Source organism: Exophiala oligosperma, assembly GCF_000835515.1.
Source record: "Exophiala oligosperma strain CBS 72588 unplaced genomic scaffold supercont1.68, whole genome shotgun sequence".
NCBI lineage: Eukaryota > Fungi > Ascomycota > Eurotiomycetes > Chaetothyriales > Herpotrichiellaceae > Exophiala > Exophiala oligosperma.
The window spans coordinates 1-18,820 of record NW_015622885.1 but is presented as its reverse complement, the minus strand read 5'-3'; the positions used below and the strand labels follow the sequence as shown (position 1 = coordinate 18,820).

The 18,820-nt window shown below is 44.2% G+C and overlaps 3 protein-coding genes across 3 annotated transcripts; all 3 read right to left on the bottom strand.

Annotated features, from left to right (window-relative positions):
• Positions 1 to 937: 937 nt before the first annotated feature.
• PV06_11814 (uncharacterized protein) lies at positions 938 to 2,350 on the bottom strand (the record flags this gene model as incomplete). Its single annotated transcript, XM_016413545.1, has 2 exons — positions 938 to 2,238; positions 2,287 to 2,350. 2 exons carry the CDS (start codon positions 2,348 to 2,350, stop codon positions 1,328 to 1,330), a joined length of 975 nt encoding a protein of 324 aa, XP_016256078.1. The 3' UTR covers positions 938 to 1,327.
• Positions 2,351 to 2,384: 34 nt separating this feature from the next.
• PV06_11813 (manganese transporter pdt1) lies at positions 2,385 to 3,104 on the bottom strand (the record flags this gene model as incomplete). The annotated part of the gene is made up of 2 exons (XM_016413544.1): positions 2,385 to 2,716; positions 3,023 to 3,104. 2 exons carry the CDS (start codon positions 3,102 to 3,104, stop codon positions 2,385 to 2,387), a joined length of 414 nt encoding a protein of 137 aa, XP_016256077.1.
• A 1,735-nt stretch (positions 3,105 to 4,839) lies between these two features.
• PV06_11812 (calcium/proton exchanger) lies at positions 4,840 to 6,628 on the bottom strand (the record flags this gene model as incomplete). The annotated part of the gene is made up of 6 exons (XM_016413543.1): positions 4,840 to 5,034; positions 5,098 to 5,212; positions 5,280 to 5,810; positions 5,860 to 5,885; positions 6,011 to 6,544; positions 6,608 to 6,628. 6 exons carry the CDS (start codon positions 6,626 to 6,628, stop codon positions 4,840 to 4,842), a joined length of 1,422 nt encoding a protein of 473 aa, XP_016256076.1.
• Positions 6,629 to 18,820: the final 12,192 nt, after the last annotated feature.

Genomic DNA, 18,820 nt, shown 5'->3' with positions numbered 1-18,820 from the left:
GTCCTCTATAACCACCATGGCCTTCTTGTTCGTAACCATCATGACCTTCTTGTCCTCTGTAGCCACCGTGGCCTTCTTGTCCTCTGTAACCACCGCGCTCTTCCTGTCCATAACCACCATGTCCTTGATTTTGCCCATGTCCTTGGTTTCCATAATTCTGATGGCCAGCACCGTTTCCGCCATAACCTCCCATTTTGCCATGTTGGCTCGGACCTCCACTTTGACCTTATAGAATGAGATTGAAATCAGCCGACTCTCTAGATGAAGATAGGTTGCTTGAGGCCAAGGCCGTAACATACCTGAATGGCCAGCTTGCTGATACGCCCCACCGCCCATGCCACCGGATCCAGGACCGGAAAAGTTTGTATTTGTCTGAGTCTGATAATCCTGGGGGTGCTTCTGGCCCGTCACGGCATCATTAATTTTATGCAAGATGCCCGGAGATGAGGATTGTTGTCCGCCTTGTGGCTTCTTTTGGTTTGAAAGCTGATCGGTCAGCTTGCTCAACAGGTCTGACATGATGGAACGGCCTTGAAGAATACACTGAAAGGTAATGGTAACAGGTCTGCCTAGAACTTGGTTAGAAATAGTTCAAGCGGGAGGAGTTGAAGATCGAAGCGAAGTGGTTATCTTTAGAGCTGAAAAGAGGTGTCAGTGAGGAGGCGCAGCGGGTCGTATCAGACCGCACACGTCACCGCCCAACCTTACCACATGAGTGCTACCCCCACTCGGCTTGACCTTTAGCTTGATGGAATTCATTCTGCGTCTAGTAATGGTACTGCACTGTCCGAGTGGCCTCAGAGCCGTCCGCATGTTCTGTTCGTCTTTGGCATACAGGAGAACTCATATTGAATGATCTGATCGAATCGGGCTCCTCCCCGTGCAAGGTTCAGCATCATTGAGTGACGCGCTCTACGCGTCTCAACCCACCAACCCACTCTTCTCATCAACCAACCCCTGAACCAGTTCGCTCTTAGTTAAGCTCAAATGGCATCCAATCAAGAAAGTGCGAAGAAAAGGGTCGAGATATCTCCAACTGCAACTACTACTTAATCTGTCTTGCCTCCCCCGGGTGTGACTATTTTCTGCCTTCTACGTATATGTTGGGTAACCGACCAGCCTCGCCATCCAGTCTAAAAGACCCAATCATCCTGATCGAAAAGTTCATCCGATCACACTTTGCCTAGACCAACCAACACCAACAATGCCACGTTCATCACCACCAGGACAAGCCAGATGGCTACCGCCAGCGCCGTTGTAAACCAACCATTACGCATGTCGACGGCTTCTCCTTCACCTCGCCTCCCCTGAAAATCAACCCGAACGGTCATGATGCTGCTGCGGCATGTGAATACACAAGTGGTGCCGTCACGAAAGGAGGGATGACGCTCGAGACGACCTGAGTTGCCGTAAGTGTCCTGTTCAAGCCGTTTTTGCCGACTGCCCCAGCTATGATGATGCTGGGGACAATGCTGATATAGCGGGTGATCAATCTCCTCATCCATGGCTTCACGGTCCATTTAAAGATTCCCTCGGAAACCATCTGGCCCGCCATTGTGCAGACTATACCGGCGGAAGAACCCGAAAGGAGTAGAGCGAGGGCGAAAAGCGTGCCAGCTGCTTTGGAGAGACTTTGGGAGAGTAGATCGTGAATACCGAAAATATCTGCCTCGGTTGCTTCTGTTTTGGGGTAGAGAGAGGCTCCGGAAACAATCAAGATGGCTGAGTTGACGAATAGTGCGAAGGTAAACAATGAGATGCCCAATTCCACAATGGAATATTTCATGCAGGCTCGAATGGCACAGATCAATGGTAGGTACTTTTCCTCTTCGTCATCAGAATTATCGACGGCCAAATGACCATTCTGGACATCAAAGTGCTTCAACCTTGGCTGAACGACCCCTGACCCTAAGAATATCGAATGTGGCATCACGGTTGCACCAATGATACCGCAAGACAAGTAAATCCCGTTGTCTTTGATGATGTCCGAGGATGGAAGAAAACCTTTGAATACTTCGCCGACTGAGGCGTCCTGAATATAAGATAGTTGAATGCAAAAGCGGATCACGACGCCGAGCACCAGTGCCATAACGAAGTATTCGAACAATCGCAACTTGGTCATGGAGCCATCAGGGCGATAAAAGAGTGAGAGAACAAGGACATCGATGGGAGTGATTGCACACCCAGCGACGAGGGGTATATGAACAAGAGATTCAATGCAATTGCTGAACCAACAACCTGATATCAATTAGTATGAACAGGAGATAATTTTGTACTCAGACTTACCTCTGCGATATCCGTAGCAATGATGACGGATTCGGCAAAGATGTACAAAGTAATGGTAAGCCATTTTGGTAGATGCTTTCGGCAATTCTCAGCCAAATTCAACCCCGTAACGGTACCCAATTTGATGCACAAGGACTGCAAGAAATAGCAAACAAGTTGGACAACAAGATCATAAATAGGTGCTTATAGCGTATGGCGGCACCAGCTTCGACGTCAGTGGCATAATTGCCTGGGTCGATATAGGCCACGGCGATGAGGAAGCCAGGCCCAATGAATCCGCAGTACTTGACTAGGACGTCGCGTGCCTTGAAGAAAAAGGGCTTTGGTGATCGGAAATTCATGAACTTTCGTGAAGGTCGTTGATCCGGAGAGGCTGTCATAGGGTCGACTTTGACACCATCGACCCCTTTGCGGCCGATTGATCTTCTGCCTGGTCGACGGGGTTCACACGTTCTTCTTCATGATTGATTCCAAGACCTGATAGAGCTGATCGTTGTTCTCTCAGATTGACAATGCCATTGAGGTCAGCCTTGGTGGTGAGATCCGAGCTCAAATGATGTGGGCTCTGATTCCGATCAGGATGGGCCGATGTATCGTCTGTCCTGGAAGGGTAATTCATGGTGAATAAGGTTGATAGAAAAGTAGTAAGGTCAATTGAGAGTAAAGGTCAATAGACAGTACAGAATAGGTAGAGTTATATGAGTCTCGGAGTGCACAGATTCATTCTAAACCAAACTTTCAAGGTCAGACGCGGATTCTCCCGAACTCGTCTTGGAGCCGGGGGAAGCTGACGGCTGATTGGGTTTTGAGAAGGCCATTTTCAATCTGAGCCACCGCCTACCCTTGCTCACCAAGAACGAGCATGGTCTGCCTGCGAATAGGACGTCAGCAGTCAACGTAAGCAGCTGCAAATCTGGGGACAGAGAAGGCCTGGGCGTGCATCTGGTGTGTAGAAATCGCTGGACACAAGTTTGACTCAGGTCGGATTGGAGCTTGGCGAGAGCCGGACTGGCACTACAGTACGAGATACGACTAAGTGACAGGATCTAATTCCGAATTACCAGTAGTCGCTGGGGTTTACAATTCTTGCGGTGTGATATTGTAGACAGTCGGTGGTGACCTTTCTGCTGGTGCTGCAGCATATGCGGGTTTCTGGTGGGTTTTGATTCGCTTGCTAATGCATTGGTAGATAGGATCTACGGACTTGGGTTCATTGGATTGCGGAAAGCATGGAAAGCCAGTCTCGGATAAACACGGCGTACTTGTACGAGTAGATTAAGTGGCTGAGAAACAAAATAGCGGGCTTCAAGGGCTTCATTCTGCGTATCGACCCTCTTGAGTCGAGTCATACATCACCACCCGTTGGGCTCAATCACACAGCAACATCATCCGTTCGTATTCCCGTCCGTTGCTGTTGCACAGCCGGTCTATCTGTTCCCTCTCTTCGGCTGCCATCTCAAATTCTCTCTCCCAAGGCTATCCTCAATTCACAGAGGCCTTCCCATTATGCCTGGTCTGTTCGACCAGCTGACCGATCAACTGTCTAACCAAAAGATGCCACCAGTTGGGACAGCAATCCTCCTCTTCCGGACTCTTGCACAAAATTAACGATGCTTTGACAGGGCAGAAGCACTCTCAGGATTATCAGAATCAGCCCACCCCCGAACACGATGGGTAGTGGGTTATGGGGGCATGGGCGATCCAGGCTATCAGCAGTCTGACCATTCAGGTATACTACTTGCACGGGTAAAACAGCTCTTCCGTAAGCTCGGAGCGATTCCTCGGGTCGGCATGGCAACTCAGGAGGATACGGTGGGTACGGTTCTGCTTATGGGGAGCAACAAGCGTATAGAAACGCGTGTGGGCTATAAGTGGGGGCCTACAGGACGTCAATGCCATCAAGGTCATCGTCTAAGGCAGGAATTCGTCGGTCCTAGCCTGAAGCTTCAGGGTTTAGGTAAGTTTTGTTCTAGTGCGCAGAACAAAGGTGAGTTGCAAAGCCGAGCTCTAGAGTGACTTGGTTAGGCTAGTAGTCCATCTGAGGACATCGCGGATGTGTTAGTCGTGCTGCTCTTTTTGCGAGGCGCAGTCTGATAGATTCGCAACAAACTTTGGGCCGTGACCAACCATAAGTGAGCGCTATGTCACTGTACTATCGCATAACTCCTTTCAAGAGCGCCGGGCCCCGATTAAAAACTTAAACATACACAATTGATCTATAAATTTCATGTGTACTTTTCCAGTATCAGGTCTTATATCCCACGATCCCTGCGGCCGGCCACAGAAGGTGACATAATCCTACTATAGTCCGGCTGTTTCCTTGGTTTTATACACTTCGAGTAGTGCAATAAATGACTGCGTCTATCTCTCACGAACTTTGGCATAAAGTGCGCCAGCAATATAGACCGCGGCAAATGAAATCATTGCTGGAAATCTGAAGGACGATGGGCGGAAGAAAAGGATTGTCGAAGCGTAGGCACATAATTCGAATGAGTTCTGCAGAGCAGCTTCCGTCGCTGAAAAGGCTCCCCGGTATTGTGAGTCGACCTCTTCCTAGATGATGACTTGAGCAGAAAGATGAAAGCCCCAGAGACCGACTATGCTGAGGATGGTGCCACCCACGAGCCCGGAAGCAGTGCCGAGGGGTGCTTTTGCAGTCCAGAAGAGAGCGACTGCTGCAACTAGACACAGCATCTGAAGGCTCAAAACCCATCTTCCAGATTTGACCGGACCAATTCGACTCATGACCTACGGGGCGAGCCACGTTGTCGACATCTCGAAGGCGGTCAACACCATGCGCATTAGACTCACGACCGCTGATGTGTACCCGACGGCAAGGAGGTGCGTAACCATCTGTGCCGAGAATGACTGGACGGACAAGTAGAGGATAGAAAGTGACAGCGACGGTAAGAAGGCGTCTTGGGTACTGTAGAGCTTTAAGTTGCCGATGAGGGACATCCACCAGGGAGATGCGGAACGTGATGGGACCCTACAGACTTTGCTGATCCGGTTCAGAATCGCAACAACAGGTCCCAGTTGTTTTGAGGCCAGTGGTCCATTCCTCGGGTTCGGAGCAGTCCGACTTGTCGGAGCAAGGTGCGATCGTGCAGCAGCACTTTTTCAGCGTCTCGCCCAAGCGAGCCTTCTTGAAATTGCAGCTGTGGTCCTTCTTCGCAGAACCGCTGCAGCCCAGCTCTGCAATAACAGAACAGGCAGACTTTCTTGTCGACAATGGTGCGATCGCCATTCTTGGTACCAACGTGTTCCAGCTCAGGATTGTAAAGACCAGCCTTGCTTTCACTGGGGCAGCCACTTGTTCCCGTTGTGCTACTGAAGTCATGGCCTGGCCCTTCAGTACCACAGCAGCCATATTTTTCAGGACAGAATAACCTGTCGTCTTCTCAGAACCACAACACTCATCCTTCTTCGAGGTAGCTGTACCATCATCGTTTCCATAGCGTCCTTTCCTCACGCACACAATACCATCTGCTTTCTTGCTCAAAGCCGACAATAAACTCGTCTCCCTGGCATCAGCTGTCGTGTCCCGAGTTGATGCGGGCCGTGCCGCCTCACAACACGGTTCGAGTTTGCGCGATATTCTGTCAAAGCACGTTAGGCATCGTAGTGAGGAAGACTCAGATACGATGCTCTTCGAGCTCTTGATTCATGCATAGGCTCAGAAGAATAATCTTTAATGAAGTCAAAAAGAAATGTTGGTGCTCACCATCTGATTGTCGTAGGCTTCATCAACAGTGGTAAGATGCTCCGCTGCTTTCTCAACAAGCGGCACTAGAATCAAGCCGAGGAAGTTTTCCGGAACACCCGTCTGAACAACGTCACGGATCTCCTCGACGAGAAAGATGGCGATCAGAGTGACAAACGTGAGGGAGATCGCAAGAGCGATGACGCATTCGGTGAAGGTGAGTTTGGCTTTGTGTAGATCTCTGTGACGATCTGTGTCCCGTTCTTCATCGGAGGCGAGAACTTCGTGGAAGATGCTCTCCTGACTACGCGCATTGAACCATAGATATACCAAGAAGGCCACGATAAGGATAATAGATGTGACTTGGCTGATCTTCAACGTATTGTTGCGTAGTCGGACCTCTGTAAAGCCTTCACCCTCGGAACTGGTGGTCGAGCCTCTCAGGGCAGAGAAGAAAGCGCTCGGTATTAAGAGGGCAAAGCCCGCCACCAAAAGCAACCCTGAACCCACCTCGCTGATTGCGGCGTGGAATGACTGTTGTTTCAGCTTCAAGCACTACAACCAGCCTGCCTGCGCACGAAATTGTATTGGCAGCGCCCAGAACGGAATTCAATGTACAAACGCAAACCGCTTCTGCATTCAGATAAACGCCGGTTTGGAATTCGTCTCCGGCTGCGTACTGAATACTTGCTGTTCAAGTCGACTACAAAAGGAAGCCGTCCCTAAACTGAAAACAAGCAAGCTTAACATGGAGTACTGTACAGCTGGCACGGCTTAGAACGACTAAGTTTGCTATGCATTTCTATATCATTATACTATGAGCAGGTCGAAGCACTGATCTCGATCAACTGGCAGTATTGGCTATAATGAGTCAGCAGCCATGACGGGGAGTTCTACTGACACGGAAAGAGGCGGCGAGGCTCTCAGCTCGACTGTTGCAATATATAAGGTCTAGGTTATAGATTTATCTGGTTCGCTTGCTGTTTTTCTATCAAGTGAAAGTCATCAATCCACGACTGATCGCAGTCCGGCCGTGTCAAAATATCATGGTCATCAAGTTTCAACAGAGGTAATCCTTGTGCGCGATTCGAATCCTCCAGCAGGTCGAACAGACTTCCACCGAGAGTCTTGTTCAGCTGTCGCAGAAATCGTCCTTTCACAGACTCTAATTCATCCAACAGTGTTCCATGCTCCGATGCTGCTAAGATCCCTTCGAAACTATTCCCGTCAGCCGGTTTGTCCCTGAAAGCCAGACAGAATCTGTTAAACTCACATTCGGTCATTGGCTACCACCCTGTTCTCGTCAATAAACCAGTCTCGGGTCACCAGCCCTAGAGCTGACCACCCGAATTTGTCGGCGAATTTGAGCCATCGTTGGCCGGCTTCGATCTGTTTGCTCAACTTTCTTTTGTAATGGTTCCACCGAACGGCATCAGATTCGTCGGAATCGATAAGGCCACTCCTGGTCTTATTCCTCCCCTGAAATCTAGCAGGAAAACCAACGTCCCAGATATGCTGGATCAGAGATACATAAGCCGCGGCCTTGTATGCCTTGTTTGTCGATGTCCGTAGCGACAAGCACGTGCCATCCTTGTCGTGCCCCAAGCGACCTCTGTTTGCGACCGTATCGGCATACAATCTGGCCAGTCGAGCCAACGCGAATCTTCGTAGATAGCAGTTCAAGTTATCCGCTGTGTCGACACTATTGACGGCATTGACAAGGACTTAAGGATCTTGGCTGAACACTCCAGCCATGGTGGCTCTTTCATCCCGCTGTATAAAAGTCATCACCTCTTTCAATGCTCCAAAGGCGTGGCCATTGGCCACAGCCAGCACCATTTTGACCAATGTATTAACACGACCGGGAGACACGCCTTGCTGAATCCTGCCACTGGACGGCGCGAAAGGCAGGGACGTAAGTCGCCGCCAAACTCGAGTAGCTTTGATAGAGTGCTTCGCATGGTTCTCCTGCTGTGCATAAGATCCCCTCTTATTATCCCAGTCATACCAGAACGAGGAGTCCGGCGAAGGATCCTTCACTCCTGGTTTAGAGGACATGGACTGAGCTTCCGACTTATGTGCGTCATCAAATTTCGGTCTTTTTGTTGGTGTCTGTGCTGGAGTGGCCAGTCGGGGTCTTTTCCTTGATGGCCTGCTCGTGGGTTTTTGTAAAAGGGACGCTCTTCTCGAGTTTCTTGGGCGGCATGCCATATTTGTGCTGTCGTCGTCATCCTCTTCCTCCTCCTCCTCCTCCTCGTCATCGTCATTTATTTCCTTATTCGTTTCCACGCCACCTTCTTCTATTTGCTCTTCGTCTGTAGGCTGCTCTACATGCGCTTGTATCTCGTTGGTCTCTCCGTGCTGTCTCCGTGATTCTTGTTGGCCGCATTCCCTTGCGTCATCATCATCATGTTGATTATCATTAGTTTCCATCTCCGAACTCAATTCGCTTGAGCTAGATAGTCCTTCCACCAGGTTTAAGGTGCCTGGATTTCCCGTATTCAATTGCTTACCAGCTTGGCCTCCACTTGATCGTTCAATATCATCTGCGGGGAGCGAGACATTAAACGCTCCGCTTTCCTTACATATCAGAGACCCGTCGACGCCTGCTGAACAAGGGGTTTCCGTCTCGGGGACCGAGCAACTCTTCAAGAACCTTAGTGGTGGTTTAATTGCAGGCTGGTTTATAACAGGAACTAAGTCGTCTGAAGGGAGCTCATGATCTTTGTGAATATGAGTGTTATCTTCAGTTATGCTGTTGGTTGGAGAATACCCGTGTGTCACTTCTGAATTCGCGGCAACTGTGAATGAAAGAGCTCGAAGAAATGCTTCAGCGTCCCTGCAAATAGCATGGACAAGCCGCGAGGAAGTGGGATAATTTTATGACAACAAAACGCCGTCATCCGTGAGACATGAGCAATCATGCAGAGTCGTCGAACTGAGCGCAGTGAAAAGGAAATGTTGGAAACTATCGCAAACAACATGGCCGCTACGGGAGGGAATGCCATGATTGTCATTAGGCGAGAAGTCCCGCAAAATCATTCCGCCGTGCGGCTTCTCAGCCAGTGCTCTCGTTTAAGATTATCGTGCGAAAGGTGATAGCAGAAAGAGTCAAGTCCACGCAGATAGTGTGCCGAAGCCCAGGTGGGATTATCGGAGAGGATCGACTTATAATGACCGTTTCCCTCGAGCGTATAACCATTCTTCTCAAGAATGGGAGTCACGTGCGTAGTACGAATGAAGTAGAATTGACTTCACCTTCCACACGCTGCTTCCGATATTTAAGCCTGACTGTGTCTATAGAAGCCCTTCCACCCTTAGGTTTTTTTTAAGATAGGCGGCTAGTAGAGCGTGGTACATCTCATAGCCTCCTCTGTCCCACAAGTTTCCATTGTAACTCACTTCCTGCTGCCAGTGCTTTTCCACGGTATGACGTTGCGCCGTTTCACTGCGCCGGGATTCGTGGCACCAAGGCTTCGACTTCTTGTGTAACTTAAGGTTTCGAACTCACATATTTCGCAACCATATTCCAAGCTAGGTCGTACCCATACGTAATGTCGGGGGCTTTTCGTTCCTTTTTGTTGCTGCCGTCCATGGAAAAGGATATCTGCATCCTTTTGTGCAGTCAGAAACCACGAAAATCTTCGCTAAGTCATTCCTAAGGCTCCTATAATTGGCGCGTAGATCATTTAGCGTGTTTCAAATACTAGTTCTGTTGGTCTAGACCAATCAGATTCCGTGGTCAGAGGCTACCGAAGGAACCTGTGGTTGGTAAAGCTGACCACATCTCTGAGTAGTGACCGAACCTGTTGTCTTCTCGCCGACCCCCGATTCACCATGGAGTCTCCACTTTTGAGACACACACCCCCTGTACTTCCACAGTCCTACGTGGTACATGGGGCGATGTAGGATGAGCCATTGGTCGAGACCGCATAAGACGCTTTCAGATGTTACAGGTTCAGCAGGGGGTTTTATCTTTGGCCAATTGAAATTTCAGCAGGGCTTCTCACGGCTCCGATTGGATGTACGAGAGCCTGCGGGATGGGCAACGTACCACCACTATCCAAGGCTTCAGTTGGGCGCCCGAATGTGACCTACGCCCATATCTGCATGTATTGACGGAGTTGGACCTATGAAAACACTATCTAGTCTAGCCCACGACATGCGTGCGTTACCCACGCACCCTCAAGGAAATGTGGCATCTGGACTAGCGCGCTAGTCACTGGGGAGCAGGGTTGAGTTCAGGATGAGTTCAGGATGAGCTCCCGGGTGTGAGAGGAGAGTTCATGGTGAGTTAGAGCAGCGCTGCTCACCCTCTAGAACCGGAAAGGAAATGACAATTCTCAGAAACTGGGCCATAGTCTAGGAGTATTAACTTAATATCTTATTATTCTATAAAGATATTATTTAGCTTAATAGCCTTTATATACATATAAATAAACATTTTAAGCTATTTTAAAATTATTTTAATTTTATTTAAGTGAGTATACTTAAACACTAAAAACACTTTTATATTAAGTGACTAAAGAATATAAAAGTAATATAATAATATAATTAGTAAGTTAATATTATTCTTTATATAATAAGTAATAAAATTAGCTTTAATATAACTTTTATAGCTATTAATAATTAATAATTAAGGCTAACTCACTACTTTCTTATAAATTTAAGACTTAAATACCTTAATTAATTATTATAGATTAAGCTTATTTAATATTTAGCAATTTTTACTAACTATAAAATACTAGTTAAAGAGTATTTAAGTTAGTAGCTATTTAGAATTAATATTTTAATTCTTAAAGATAATTATTAGTGAAAGTATATCTTTAGCTATATTAATATATTTAATTATAGTTACTCACTTTTATTTCTTTATTATAATTTTATATTATTACTAATAATTAAGGAAAACTAAAACCTTTATTATTTAACTCTCTTTAACCCTAAAACTAAACTTATTTATATTTTAAATATTAGAATTATTATAGATACACTCTTAGAATTTAGTAATAATTATATTAAATTATACTTTAACCTTATAATATAATATATTATTAAATTATATAGTCTTAAGTTACTTTATATAGATACTCTAAATAGTTAAATAATAATTAAGAAAGTAATAAAACTATTTATAGCTAATTAAAGTAATAATTTTAGTGAAGACTAAATTTTATAATATATATTAAATATATTTATAGCGAATTAATTTAGCTAGCTTAATTAATAATATTAATATAATAAATAATTTAATATATATATATTATAAAACTTATTACATAAGTATCTTTTTTTCCGCGTTTAAAAGGATTTAGACTATTTCTATAGCTTAAGCGCGTAAAAGTTCTCTAGTAAGCTAATATAATAGGGTTTAATGTGACACGTTAAAAGCGATAGCGGTAGCGCGAATAGACTTATATTCTTAATTTTAATGTGCTAGGATAGCCTTCTAGACTCGCTCTTTAAGATTAGCTACTTTAGAAGTGCGTTAGTAACTCATGGTTAATAGGAGTGGTGGTTAAACGTGACTAAATAGAGTTTTGTGGTCCATTACTCTATATAGTTCATTAGACTATATAGTACTCTATAACTTATAAAAAAATAATGTTTTTACGGAATTTTGCAAAGTATAATACCTTCTTAAGTGTATACCTAGCTACCTCTTACATCGATATATAGATATCCTAGAAATTGCCCTGCGCGATACTAACGTCGGTAAGTAGATCATTAAGACTCCAGTATATGGCTAGACTGTCCCTAATAGTAAGTATATTAGAAGAGACAATATTAGTGTAATTCTAGAAAGGCTTTAGGACCCTTTTAATGTGTCTTAGTAGTACCTAGTTTTCTTCTAATAGTAGGAGATTCTTAATCCCTTAGTAAGTTTAGCTGTATTAGGTTAATTCCTTCCGTAGTTAGAGCGCGTTAGCGATCATGCTATAGATTAAATTCTATTAAGTCTCTATATCATAGTGAATAAGTTTTTAAGGCGATACCTCTTACTATTTCCGTAGTCACTAGGGGCTCTAGGTAATTTAGAGTATAAGTATGTAGATTCTCACCATAGCATTCTTCCCTATAAGGGCGTTCGCGCTTAACTCGGAAGAACACTAGCTTCATAATATACTTATCTAATTTAGTGTAGCCTTCACTTCTTTAACTAATTCTATCTTAAGCTATATTAAAATATTTATGTAGATAAGATTAATAATATATACTAGGCATTAAATAAAGCTAGGTTAGTCATGAAACCACATTAGTAGCTGCAGATAAAAATCTTTATCCTTATTATTATAGATCTTTAATAGCTTTATATAGATTATATTGCACATAGTTCCGTTATTACTAGCATTATTATTAATAATTATAAGGAGTTTCAGGGCTAAATTAAGCTCATGAAGTAATGTGAGAACTATCACCGCTATATTCTCACCTAAATATAGTCTAGGAAGCTTAATAAAATTTAGGAGTACTTCTTATCTCTTAAAGCTTAGTGTGATTTAATGTTTAATTATCGCGAGGATACTAAGTTAGTTCTTAGATATTTATATATTAAGAGTAATAGTAATACTATTATAGATTTAAGTAAGCTTATACTTTAATCCCTATTAATAATCTTTAAACTTATTCCTAATATAATCACGAAGAGTATTTACACATTTTAGAGATACCTTAACCCTAACCGCATTAAAAATTCCTTAGAAGCTTAAGTATTTAACTATAGTGAAAGGCTATCTTATCTAGATAATTTACCGAACTAGTGTATATTCTAGGCCCTTATACTCTTACTAAGAAAATAGTATCTAGTTTAAAGGGCCATAAGCCGGGCCTAATGTTAATTCTAAACGCGGCCTAATATGGTGGCGCGTCTAAAGGTAAGTGAGTAGATTAGAGGTTATATCATAGCGAGATAAGTTAAAGGATAACTAGCTACACTGCTTATAGATAAGTAGATAATTATTCTATAGTAGTTAGTCTCTTTTATTTCACTACATATTAAGCTTAGTAACCTAAAAATAGTCTTAAGTTTAGCTGGTATAAACTTTTTGCCTCTTTGCCGCGGACTTATTTATAGTTAGACTAACTAATAAATAACGTTCCTTAGAATCTAAAGTGATAACTATTAAGGGGTCACTAATACTTATAAAACTAACTTAGATAGTAGCAGCCCTTTATAGTCATCACATTCTATGGTGCCTAAGATAACACTTTGTTTAAGGTCTAGTGAGGAGGGTAAAATTAACGTGTTAAACCTATTATTAAGCGTAAGGTAGTCTTTGCGAGGTAGATTACATGTCACGCGAGGTTCTCCCGGAGCGACAGCCATGTCTTTCAGTGCGAGCTACTTAGTCCGTATATAAAGATATAAGAAGATTAAGTTTATCTATTATAAGGAGTTCTCATTATCAAAATAAAACCGCGCCTTACCTAAGCTAGAACGGACTCAAAAAGAATAATTTTATGTACTATAAAGTTTTGACTCACTTAGAACGTGTTTAAAGTATACATTACGCGTATTCCTCTCTATATAGTATCTATACGGATTCCGGGCCGTTATAAGCGCATCCTACGTTCTCGGCACCGCGTTTATTGATCTGATATGAGGAAGTTAATTAAGGTTAAGTAGAAATACCACAATTTTAGGCGGGCTTCCCTATTAAAACTCTGCACCAATCTTTAATAGCTCTTAATTACGTTAAATCATGGACAATAGATAGTAAATAAATTGAAGTGTGTCGGTAAAGCACAACGCAAGCTTCCCTAAGTATATCTAAAGATTTCTAAGGTTAAAAGAGGTGAAGAATCCATGTTGTCATTGATTGTCGGAACGGATTAACTATGCTCCGAGATAGACGAGAATAACGTGAATACGAATATGAATTTTGCTGATATTCGCATGAATAAATTTTCACTTTATTCATATTCGCCTTTGGGACAGGGAAGGAGATACTCTGTGCAGGGTCAAAGGGTGTTGGAGTTGGGGTTCAGAAAGGTGTGGGTTGCGAAGAGGCGAAGAGAAAGCCATTCCTGGCAACTTGTACGAGTCAGTATAAGCGTGAGGAATATGTGTTTGAATTGTTACAAGTAGGAGGTGGAAATGTTGAAAATGGAGTAATTAGTATGTATTGCTGTCCGGGCATCGGGAGCGGAATTTCGTAGGTGGGCCCGCCGAGGAGGTGCAGTCCGGACTGCCCCTTTGAGCCCTCACGGACTCGCTCTGTGACGAGAGAAGTACTGCCACGGAACACCTTGTTCGGAAAAGGCTTCACCATCGATCAACCGTCACACGTTCCGCCTGTAGTGGCGTACATGCAGCACAAGGCACAAATACTGTCCTGAATAGACACTCTTTCCCAGCGCAGGTTTAGGTACTCGGACTCCGTACAGATCTCTGTACAGTATTTTCTCCGTACGCAGTTCAAGTACTTGCACGAATATCATTATTTTCCTTTGCAGAATTCGGTCCAGACCTTGTTTTTGTAAGTTTGGCATCAGCCACTGGAATGTACAATACTCGTAATCCCGCATTGAGCCTGCGATTTCACCCAACCATGCAATCGCCCATATCAATCGCCAGCAGTCTTTGATGAGGGGCCATGGTAAGGAAAGGATGGAGCGAATAGTCTTTCCGTATTCGGCGTATTCGCGCAAAAACAAATTCGCACTGGATCGCATCGGCTGCAGAACGCTCCTATACATAAAGGCCCGGAGAGTCAAGCTAATCATAGACGTGAGGTCTAAACAGAGACCCCACGACCCATTCTCCTTTAAGGGCTATCGTGAGTGCCATGAAGAATGTCATTCACTGTCACCTCGACCATGGCAGAAATCCCAATGCTCGAATATGATCTATCTATCGCGGAAAATCGAACCATCGAAGATGAGGCTACTGGTATTATTTCGAATTTTCTCCGGCAGAAATTGCAACCCTCGGTAAGTGTATTGTGTACTCACATTAACGTATTCAGAATGTTGCTTCTGACTCTCTGCAAACTTGCAGCACTTGCTCTACAACAAACATATTCAAGGCGACCCAGCCCTGCTATGTGCAGTATCAAGGCTTTTCAACGACCACTTCGATCCTTGCCAGGAGGTTCAACCTTCTCACATCGCCCTCAGCCCCGGAGCATCGAGCTGTTTGACAACCCTGGTCGGAGCTCTCTGCAGCAAGAACGATGGCGTCTTGATCCCCACGCCGTATTGGAGTAGGTTATTGACTAGAGTGTTTATGATCAAAATACCCCGAAGCCTTGCCAACATGATTTTCCCTGAAATATAGATGGCTTTGACTTTCATATAGAAAGGCAAGCACAGGTTCGCGCCGTTCCGGTAATTTTCGACAATTTCGTCGACTCTTTCAACTCGACCGCCATTGTGAGAGCACTCGAGAAAGCAATGGACGAGGCTGCTTGCCCGGTAAGAGCAGTGGTCATAACAAACCCTCACAACCCTCTGGGCCGCTGCTACTCAGCGGACAATTTGCTGTCGATTGCTGAATTCTGTGGCCGTCGAGGACTACATTTGATATCAGATGAGGTTTATGCACTCTCAGGGTTTGATCGAGATTCTGGGTTTGTCTCCGTGCTGTCTCTGGAGTTGGACCAAGTCAAGTGTGCAACCTCACAGGTCCATGTTCTCTGGACAATGAGTAAAGATTTTGGATGCAGTGGAGTACGAATGGTAAGTCAACTCTCGTATTCCCAATGCCTGTTGCCTTTTTGCGTTTGAGGCCAACGTATCCTCTAGGCGGCTCTTGTCTCGCAAGACAACCCAGAGCTGCTTCAAACAGTCTCATTGACAGGATGCCTTCAAATCTCCAATCTGGCAACTTTGGCAGCTTTGGCCATCCTTACCTCACCACATATTTCAGGTTTGATCATGACGAGTCGATTAGAACTGAGCGTATGCTATCACATGATAATCGACTTTCTCGAGAGAAGAGGACTAGACTATATTCCAGCTACGACGGGACTGTATGTCTTTACCCGCCTCCTTCCAACTGGGTACGATCGTGTTTCCGAATCACAGCTATCAGAGATCCTCAAGGCTTCAGGCATCCTCGTTGGTACCGGGCAGCAGTACCATGCACCAAACGCAGCAAGAGGATGGTTCCGGCTAGTGTTTTCGTTGGGTACAGGACGGCTGCGCCCCGCGCTTGTCCGACTTGGATCAGTTCTCGATTCGGTACTGGATAATAGTTGCAGTACGTGAATAGGCGAGGTCATACCTCGAGGTAGACAAGATACCTTGTTATCAGCGAGGACGGGGGTCTTTAGTCCTCGCAGCTGACAATCGCCTGTCTCTTCGGACCTTTACATTCGGCAGCTAATGCGATCCATGCGAACTTGTTTTAGCATTAATGTACGGAGTTCCCAAAGACTACTCGTACCAGCCTTCACTTAGGTAGAAACGCCCCATCAGAAGTTCCGCATAACGTCTATGATGCTACAATCCTCCCACGACCCGGATGAGACCGTCTGGTATTTCGGTTACGGCTCCAACATCAGGTCAGCGTCCATGAAGAAGCGGAAGATCACTCCACTGCAATCCCAAGCTGTCGTTCTACCGTCGTACATGCTGACATTCGACATATTCGGAATCCCGTGTGCGGAGCCTGCCTTTGCCAGTATAGCAAAGTTCTCTGACCTCGGATATGATGACAATGCTGCTGCCAGGTGGAAGAAAACAATACCACCGCCTGTCCATGGAGTGGCTTACTTGTTGACAAAGGAGGACTATCGTCTCCTGGTTCTGAGCGAAGGATCTGGAGTCGGCTACGACGAGATTCAAGTCGAAGCATTTCCAGTCTCTGCTGCCGAACATCACCCGCCAGGAACAAAGGGGATATTGGTCCGCACACTAAAGGCCAAATACCCATTCAGGCCTAATCGAGCTCCTAGCCTGCGATACATGGTAAGTGAGAGACTCCTCCTCCCCAGCTTTGTGTCTGTTGCCTGTACGGGCTCCGGAGTAGTGACATGACCTGCAGTCGCTTCTGATAGACGGCGCCACAGAGAACCGGCTTCCGGATTCCTATGTCCAATACCTCGAGAACTTGCCGACATTCTCGCCCCAGCACAACAGCAAATGGTCCAGTCTAGGGTCCTCACTCTTCTTGGGCTTCTTTGCGCGGGCCGTCGGAGTCTTGGCATTTTCGACCAAAGTGTTTGTGGACAAGAAAGGCCACTGTCCTCAACTTCTCGGCAAAGTCATTGTCTGGTTTTACTGGGGCATGTGGACCTGGCATGATTATTTCCATGCAAAGCTCTGGGGTAGGGAAGATGGGGGTATCATCCACTACGGTTATGGAACGACATGAGTAGGGGTTTCTGAAATTTGTCTCCCTGATCGAAGAGCAACTAGACGGTACTATTAAAACGTGCTGATGAAATCCGATAAAGCAAATAATAGACCTCCAAATATCCATAGAGAGGTTTGTCTTTATCCATGAACGCTTGACGGCACGTACGACACGTCCTGCTCGAGGGTGACTATGCTGCGAGGAACGAAAACGAATAAAAATCACGTGATCAAAATAGAGTAGAACTGGATTGATTGATTGATTGATTGATTACATTATAGACTGTCCCAGCCGCCGATTAAGTGGCAGCTATGCAGCGTTCAACTATGAGTAGGATACCCCTACTAACAATCATAATATCTGTTCTGTATCTATGTACGTGTCCGGCCTTTCCTGGCCGTCCTCTTCTTCTGCTTACTAATAAACACTCATCTGCGCCGGTGTATAGTTAGACTGTGGACGCGACCGACGGGACTTAGTCCGCGGCATTTGTCTAATCTGTGTTCTGCTTAGCTAGATTACTATCGCTAGGGGCTCTATCCTATCCTTAAGGATTAAGTATTCCTAGTAGGAATACTACTAAGCCGCTAAGAATGGACCAATTAGTTTATCCGCTTACTTAGGGTAAAGATAGAAATACTCTATAGGAATACTTTTATCTATATAGGTATTACCCACTCAGATCTAGATAATAATTATACCATTAAAATACTCTTATTAAGATAAACAAAACGTCACTAATTATAAAAGCTAATAATATATAGTTATTATAGAGTACCGTATAGTCTAATAAACTATATAGGGTAATAGACCATAAAAACCTACCTAACCACCTTCTAATGTCTCTAACGCGGCACCAATATAACTATTCCATTATTTAAAGATGTTAATGAGTAGTTAGACACTTTATCTTTCTCCTTAGACTTAATTTTAGTAATAAGTTACTAGCGTAATGAACCTTATCACTATTTTACTAATCACTTTACTTTTACTTCCTAAGTAATCTCTAACACTTTCTCTATGGAGTATATAAATTTACTTTCTAACCTAACTCTTTTATCTTACTTATAACTCTTTTATATCTTAAGTAACTCACTTTACTCTTAATTTTACCGCTAAAGAAGTGTATTCTTAGTGATAAGTGTTTTTATTATGCGGGTTATTTAGACTATATATTACTTAGTAAGTAATATAAGTCTAGGTATTTATGCTAACACTATATCTAAGAGTATATTAAATTCCTAGAGTTTTATACTATTAAGGGAAGAGCTATATAGTAAAGAGAAATTAAGATTATATTTCTTTAGTAATATAATTAGATATAAAATATATATAATTATATTTTATAGAAAGTAATTTAGTATTTTCTATAGATTATTTAGTATTAATTTAGTGCCTTACTATTTTATAAGGATATTATTTAGCTTAATAGCCTTTATATATACGTAGATAAACATTTTAAGTTATTCTAAACACGAAATATATTATATATTAAGCTATAAAGTTATATTAATCTTATTTAAGTGAGC